Source organism: Cyprinodon tularosa, unplaced genomic scaffold (assembly GCF_016077235.1).
Source record: "Cyprinodon tularosa strain WSP-4 unplaced genomic scaffold, ASM1607723v1 ctg2, whole genome shotgun sequence".
Lineage (NCBI taxonomy): Eukaryota > Metazoa > Chordata > Actinopteri > Cyprinodontiformes > Cyprinodontidae > Cyprinodon > Cyprinodon tularosa.
The window spans coordinates 86,073-94,242 of NW_024038733.1; the positions used below are offsets into that span (position 1 = coordinate 86,073).

Sequence of the window (8,170 nt, forward strand, 5' to 3'; positions counted from 1 at the left end):
TATTAAAGGGAAAACACCGGAGCCTAGAAGGGCAGCACAGAAGAGGAAGAAACTGTTGCGTTATTGTAAATGGGATTTCCAAGTCAAGAAGTGCAGGCTCTTTAGGGTCACATATAGTTGCTTTCTGTGTTTATTGTTCAGAGTAAAATACTTTTAGAACAAGAAAATGAAGAAAATAAGAGGTGTCTAATATTTTCTAATGCAAAATATGCAGAGGTTAAACTGTCTTAAGCCAGAGGGCTTATTTCAGTCATTTTCTTGCATGTAAAAAGAAAAAATGAAACAGAATCAAGTGAAACTTAAAAGGTTTTGTGTGTGCATCCCATTTTGAGCCTGCCTTGGTTTTTGGTTCCTTATTAACTAAATGCTGTTATAAGCAAACAGGAATCTGTTAATGCCATCTTTGTTGTTTTGTCTTGTGACCTACCAGTATCTGGAGAGAACAGTTTGGTAAGTTATAATTCATAGGCAATAAATCGCTCACATCGAATATTTGAAATTCTACAGCAAATATAATACATATTGATATATTCCTAAAAAAAAAAAAAAAAACATTAAATGTTGATGGTTGCATATTGATTGCTGATGTTCAATAATGAGAGGTTAACAGCTTATTTTAAAGGGGCTGTTTTTCCTGATTTTTGTGTTTAGGCTTAAAGGTTGCAGCTCGTGATAGTTATATTTAATTCCATGTCTTAAAGTGTAAAAAAAAAAAAAAAAGAAAATAGATTGTAAGAGACAGCCAATAATGTTTGGTCTGTAAAGTTTTTAAAAATCAGGTAAAGTAGGCAACATAGTATTTAAGGTAAAGGAAAATGAGGATTGGTGAATGAAAGTTTTATAATAAAAAAAAAAATATATATATATATATATATATATAAAAACATACTTGTCTTAAAACCTACTTTAGACTAGATTTCAATTTAATATAAGTTAAAGTAAGACTAAACTGGTTTTTACTGTAATTTCTTTTTAGACCTTAACTGTAGTTTTTTAAATGTATCTCATTTTGAAGTCTAATAAATTGATGTCTTAATTAAATTCTGGACTATATTTAAGTTTCAATGAGTATTTCAATTAAATCTAGCCACAGGCAGGTTTACTTTAAGTTGCGAGTCTATTTGGCCCCTGCTGTGTAGAGAAATGGATTATCTTGACCATATTGATGACCCTGAAATCTCAATACTACAAAGGTCAGATAAATGACTGTTAAAGAACAGGACTACGTAAACTTTTGAGAAAATTTGAATTTGATAAAATTTCAATTTTATCTCACTGAGTGAATTCAACACAAGTACTTCTTTCTTTCTGCAAGTATCACCTTAGAATTTTGGGAATTACAATTTTTCATCTTCCAACAGATACTTGAATTGAAAGTAGATTAATTGTGTGTAAAAGAAATTTCATATTGCTTTGCAAAGTCTACAATGCAATGCAAAAACAAGATTAAATCAGGTTTTCCAACACCACACATAAACCCCAACGAAACACAAATAATATGTAAAAAGTATATGTATTGTAAGTAGAGCCAAATAAATCACTTAAAGCTACAGTGTGTAATAATTACAGGGATATACAGTCATCATCTACGAGCTCAGCCTCTTAACCTTAATATTTGCGTTGCCTTAGAATTCGTTATTTATAATTACATAGGAGCGGGTCTCGCAGCCATGGAGGCAGACATCTTTGCGCTACGGCAGCGCAGAGCCAACAAACTAGCGATTGCGAGATCGCCCATTACGCTCGAAAGTAACTACGGCAAGTTGAGAGAGATGAACTGAGACGGTACTGAACAATAGATGGCAGTATTAAAATTATCTATATAAACAAACCTCATCACTTGAGAAGGTAGGTGATGCGGACGTCGTGGAAGACATTTTGTCCCGTAACGCTCGCCGTACTGGGAGGAAAAGCGGTGGGGGGGAGATGTTCATGTTGCTGCGGTCTGCAGTCTGGACGTTAGATGTCGCTGAAAATTACACACTGTAGCTTTAAAATATAGCACTCTATTTTGAGGTCAGTCTGACTCTACTAACTCCAGAGATTAATGATTATTTATGGCAACAACTATCATGTTTTAGCAGAAAAATGGGAATTTGTCATCTGAATGACTGTTGTAGGGGAATTAAACATATGAGTTCCTGTAAAGCAGAATCTCACTTAAAAGCTTAAAACAGAAGCCAAAGACTTTCCCTCTTCCTTACAGGTGGGAATAATGGGAGCTGCTGTGACGCCTACAGATGAATGGTGGGAGGAGCTTACATATGAACTCTTCTTGAATGACACCTTTTCCGATTATCCCGATTATGAGGATGTATTTGACCTGAGTTGGGGTGTGAATTTTAAACCTGTGTTCATTGCAGTTATGTTGTCAGTGGTGTTTGTTGTGGGAATCCTGGCAAATGCATTACTGCTGAAAGTACTGCTGAAGAGCAGAAAAACCTGGAGGGTAACAGACACCTTCATCCTTCAACTAGCTGTGGCAAACGTCATGCTATTGGCAACCCTGCCTCTCTGGGCTGCACAGTATGCCAGTGTTGGTGGATGGGTATTTGGGACACTCATGTGCAAGACCACTGTAGGTGTTTTCATGGTAAGAAATGTACAATAGGGAAATGTGCTAAAAAAACAAAACAAAAAAACAACACAAAGTATTTTTCATGGCTGACTTTTATTTGTTTTCAGATAAATTTCTATTGTGGGATTTTTCTCATGCTCTGCATCAGTGTGGTCTACTGCCTCTCCATCGTCCGTTCTGCAGAGAGGTTCATGCAGAGAAATCCTTGGGTGGTTCATGCCAGCTGTGTTGTGGTTTGGATCTTCTCACTGCTCCTCTCCATCCCTGACTGGATCTCTCTAGAAGTTGCAATAGATGACAGGAAAAACAGAAGGGAGTGCCTTCGACAGTTTTCCAAATTTGGAAATGGCACTGAAGAAATGATGATCTTGCTAAAATGGCTGCACCCTACTGTAGGCTTTCTGCTTCCTTCAGTTGTCCTCATCTTGTGCTTTTCCTGCATCCTGTTGCAGCTGTGGTGCAGTTCCCCAAGCCCCCAAAAGCAGCAAGCTTTCAAAACCATAACAGCTCTTTCGCTCCTTTTCTTTCTCTGTCAGGCGCCATTTTATATTACACTCATGTGGGAGAAATGTAATCAGAACACCATGGTTGAAAAAACTAGTGAATGTATAAATTTTCTGGACAAGGCTCTGACCATAACCTCTACTTTGGGTTACTTCCACTGGGTCCTGAACCCCATTCTGTTTGTTCTTGTTGATGTTAAGCTTTGGCTTCAGTTGAGGGACATGTGGGGAAAGACATCCAACCGTGCAGTTTTCCAACCATCAGTGTACAGCAGCTAAACAGGAATACAATACTGTCTTAATAACATTTATTTCTGTCTGACTCTCATTGCAACATATTTTAACATTTCTAACTATCAGGCAAGACAGTGATATGAAGAATTAAGCATGATTATGTAATATTTATTTACTGTTCTTAAAAAACATAAGCATAGCCTCAGGAAAATCGAAAAGCATTGAAAAAAATTTAATCTAGTTTATTTTCTCCTTTGTATCTGTCATGATCCTAGCACTGATGACTGGCTTAATTACTCATTATATTCAGTTGTCTAACTGTGCCCAGTTTCTCATCATTGCTCATCTGATCCCGCTGTGCCTGCCTCCATTTAAGGTGCTTGCATCCAGTCATCAGTGCCTGATCATTTCTTTCAAGCCAGTGGGGAGAGTGTGTCCAGAATGACCTTAGTGTTTCTGTTTTATTGGTCCATCTTTCAACCACTGAGCTTGCCTGCTCCTGTTCTGATCTGTTTGCCTAACCTGGGCTCGGACTCCTAGACCCCTGAGCTTGCCTGTTGCTGTTGTGATCTGTTGCCTGGACTCCTGCTTGTACTCTGGGCTGCAGCATCTGGGACTCTCTCGGCAGTGCCTGCCGCATCTTGTTGGAAGCCCACTGCCTGGATCTTACCTTGTTCTCTGGGTACAGACAGAACTGTTAAAACCAGAGTTTCCTATGATAGACGCCCTAGCCAATTTTACTCTGATCCACTGGTTAAAAAAAAAAAAAAACACCCATTATATAATTCCACTGTCTGTCTTGCCTTGAATGCTGGGTCCTTGTGTTCAGAATCATGACATTATCAGTCTTTGAGTTGATTTATTGCTAGCTATGGTGGCCCATGAGCCCAGCAGAAATACTAGTAATGTTACAGTTTCTCCTTACTAACCTTGGTGGTATCTATAGTCATGGGTGATATTACACACTCAATGTGTCAGTGTTTGTTGGTATTTCAAAAACACTTTGTCAATTTAAAAAAATGCATGTGTTTTATTGAAGAAAAACAGGAATGTCACAAAGCAATATAATATATGTTGTATCATGCCATTGTTAATTCTAATTGGTGGTTATCTTAGTTTTTCAGCTTTAGAACTGGTCTGAACTAAGTCTTTTCTTCCTTAATTATAAAGAATAGTTAAGTAAGCTGTGGGCTGCCACTGTATTTGATACTAATCTGTTTAAAGTTAATGACATCAGGATTTTTTTTAATGGTACAATGAGTTCCTCATACAACCCCTAAGCTATAAGATAAGTAATACAAAGCAATCAGTTTTTTTTATTTTATTTTTTTTCAGGAAAAATTTTCTAATTTCATTCCTGACTTATACAAAACTGTGGCCATAGTCCTTTTGGAGTAAAAAAAAAAAAGAAATCTAATTTAACAAAGAAATACTATGTTTTGTTTTTGTTTCTTTTTCCTCAATAATATTCAGGCATTTTTTGAACTCATTTATTATTAAGTTAAATCACTAATTGAAGTCAACTCCTTTCACCACACAAATTTACTCCAAAGATACAAGTTACACATAATAAACATTTATCAAAATAAAAATATGAACACCTGGATCAGTTCAATAATTTTAACAAACATACATTTGATCTGCTTGTAAGTAAAAAACAAAAAAAATCTGCAGAGCAACAGCTGAATGTTTCAGTGTTTAAAATTTTAACAAAAAAAAAATCTTTTCACTTAAATAGCTTGGTGTTGTATGTATGATGTATAAATGTATGTATTATGTATGTATGTATTACTATTAGTTAGCTTTGATCAAATAATGATTAAACAAAAAATTCTACTGTATAAATGAGGCTCATCTTGCTTTGTTGATCATTCTGTCTGCCCGAGGCCTGCTTGTTTCCTGGTACATGACTGGGTCTCTAGTTTATTCCCAAAGCTCAAAAGGAATACTTTTAATTGCATTAGTAGTTAAGATAAATAATATTGTGATTGGGAACTCTTTGACCTAATAAAGAACTAAAGTCTGTCTTACTCTTTTGCTCCTTGGGTTGCTAGGCTTTTTTGTAGTTTAACTATAAGACATTTGAACAATAAAATCCAGTGTGTTTTGTTCCTTAACAGTTAGCCTCTACCTTTTCTTCTGTAAAAAAAAAAAGTATGAGCTTGATATAGCAATGACATTGTTTTAATCAACATTTAGTCATTTTCATACTTTGTGCAAACGTTCAAATTTCATGTCCACATCTGTTCCCAACTTTCTTACACGGAGCATATTTAATAACTATTTTCCAAGAGTGGAGTGAAAGGAAAAGAATTTTTAGAGAAAAGAAAATTACCAGGCAACCAGCAATAAAACCTCAACACGGGGCAGCTTTAAATAAGGAGGAAGACTAAGCTAAAGAAAACAGGAAAGACATCTACTAAGGAAATAAAATGGACTGAGATTTACCAGCAAAACAAACACCATGGAAACACAGGAATCAGCAAAACTGTAACCAAACAGATCATCACATAAAGACAATAGACAGTGCCACCATGTGGAAAATACAGAATGAAACAGCCTTAATGAATTTAAAGCACTAACATTTTATATGGACGACCTGAAAAAGCATACATATGTTTGGGTGGTAGTCATTATTTATTGTGGGAATCCTGGAAAAAGACTGTTGCTTACTGTATAGTTCTTTGAAGTAAGGGTATTACTAAAGTGGGGGAAAAACCCCTGCATATTGGATCTACATGTTGACATTTGTGTATTCAGTAGATTTAGCTGTGACCTTAAAGGGCTTTTTGTCTGAAAGGTAATTTATACATCACACACTTCTTTAACACTGATCCTGCAGAAAATAATAGGGATAGTCAGAACAGGGAAAAACATGTTTAAAACCTCAGTCTCTTTGAATATTAACTATCATTAAAACAAACAAAGAAACAAGAAAAAAAATCATGACATGTCTTAACTTGTAGAAAACACTCATGCTGTTATCTGAACTGTAAGATCGTATGTGATAAAACCCACATTGTAAACAGAAGCCAGGTGCTCTGGGCCACAGATTTGTATTTGTTTAGGATCCAAAGGCTTTGTACCTTTGTACATATTGACAAAGTTTGCTATATTCACTGTAGTTTCTCCAATTAAAATATATTTTTTTCCACCTAATATTTAATAAATACCTGAGTCTCGAGAGGAAGTTCTCTTCACCACTATCAGATAAAACAAGGTGTTGCGACACGGAAGCATTTTAAAATCTGTGGTGATGGAAATAAGACTCCTTTGAGGAGCACTGGGAAGAATAGAAATAGCTGCTTTTACCCATAACAGAATACCTGCCTTAAATGAAACTGTGTGGTTTTTTAAAACAATCCTTGTGGTATTTTTAAGGTTTCTTTACTCTCATTCTTCAGATAAAACTCACTTCTTGCTAAAAAAAAGTGAATTCTGCTGCGTTATTTGTGAACTACAATTACTGATAACTACATTTTGATAAGTAAATATTACGCGAAATATTAGGTTGCTGTAAAACTGCCTCTAATAGGAGGCTCTTAGACTGTTATTTGTCCTTATCTGTCTATTAGCTCAATTATTTATGTCTAGACACATGCTTTCACTGTCAGTCCCCTTTACCCTCAGTTTCTTTAGCTAAGCAGTGGCTGTCTTGCTGTGCTTCTTTGGCTGGTTATGTTGAAATACTCCCCTGCAACCCAGTTTCCAGATGGAGGGGATCATGTTCTGCTTCAGTATGTCACAGCACATGCAGGCGTTTATGGTTCGCTCAAGGAGCTGTAGCTGCCAACAGCCTGCAGGACTCATGCACTCCCACTAACTCAACCATGATCTCCTCAGACCAGGATCATGGTAACAATAATCCATATTCTCGGTCTGCTTGTCCTTGTGTGTTTATTCTTGCCAGCTAAATTTTAGCCCAACATTTTCTTCCAAAGGGGGTAAAAGTCTAAATCCTTGTAATGTAGGCACAAGTTTCAAATGTACTAAAACTATTTCCATATGCCCAAACCAAACAACAGGTTATAGCAAAATGTAAAGGCAATACAGATCTCTATCTACATGCAATCGGATGCTTGTGAAAACAGGAGCCTGATTTAATAATGCAGTCAAAGGCCTGGTCATCAGAGGGCACAATCACATTCTGCAGTGTTCTACAAATGGTACAAATATTTGACCTATTTGTGTTTCAGTTCATTGTACATCTATTCACCCTTTTAGCTTGGGGATGCTTATGAGATCTAGATTTAAACTCATCTTTATTTATCCCTTGGAATTACTCCTTTAGGGAAATTCTGATTCCAGTAGCTTATATGGAACACAAAGGGCAGAGTTAAAGCAAGATGCCATTAAATATAAAAATATAACAGACAATATAAAAGAGTGTATATAGTACAAATTGGCATTTTGTTATTTTGTATATTGTCTATAATCCAGGTACAATAATTCATTTCTATTTACTTTATAAATGAGATATTTCTAACATTTCTACTGAGCACCACAAGAGGTAGCTGAAGTTCTTCATCTGGGATTGATGCCACAGACTGAAATGATGGGATAAACAGAAGCAGAAAGAGAACAGCAAATGGCAGCATTCATAGAAATAAATGCCAAATAGGAAACCATGAGACTGCCATGAAAAACATGGCTTTAAAGCTGGATGTACCTCTGGATAGGGTTTTTCTATTTAGAATATTTTAGTAGTGGTTTGTTTTTAATGGAAATATCGAAAAGAACAAAATGTGCTGAGGCTTTTAATTCAATTCAATTCAGTTTATTTATTTAGCGCCAAATTCACAACACATGTCATCTCAAGGCACTTTACAGTTCAACCAGATCATCCAGTCAAATT

At 36.0% G+C, this 8,170-nt stretch overlaps 1 protein-coding gene across 1 annotated transcript; it reads left to right on the forward strand.

Annotated features, from left to right (window-relative positions):
- Window positions 1-419: 419 nt before the first annotated feature.
- LOC119783160 (C-X-C chemokine receptor type 3-like) lies at window positions 420-4,086 on the forward strand. Its single transcript, XM_038284522.1, has 3 exons — window positions 420-450; window positions 2,207-2,593; window positions 2,686-4,086. The coding sequence occupies exons 2-3, from the start codon at window positions 2,216-2,218 to the stop codon at window positions 3,358-3,360; spliced, it is 1,053 nt and encodes a 350-aa protein (XP_038140450.1). The 5' UTR covers window positions 420-450; window positions 2,207-2,215; the 3' UTR covers window positions 3,361-4,086.
- Window positions 4,087-8,170: the final 4,084 nt, after the last annotated feature.

Coding starts and splice junctions, on each gene's coding strand:
- LOC119783160 (XM_038284522.1), top strand. CDS start 2,216: ATGGGAGCTGCTGTGACGCCTACAGATGAATGGTGGGAGGAGCTTACA. Junction 2,594..2,685: donor CCACTGTAGGTGTTTTCATG/GTAAGAAATGTA, acceptor ATTTGTTTTCAG/ATAAATTTCTATTGTGGGAT.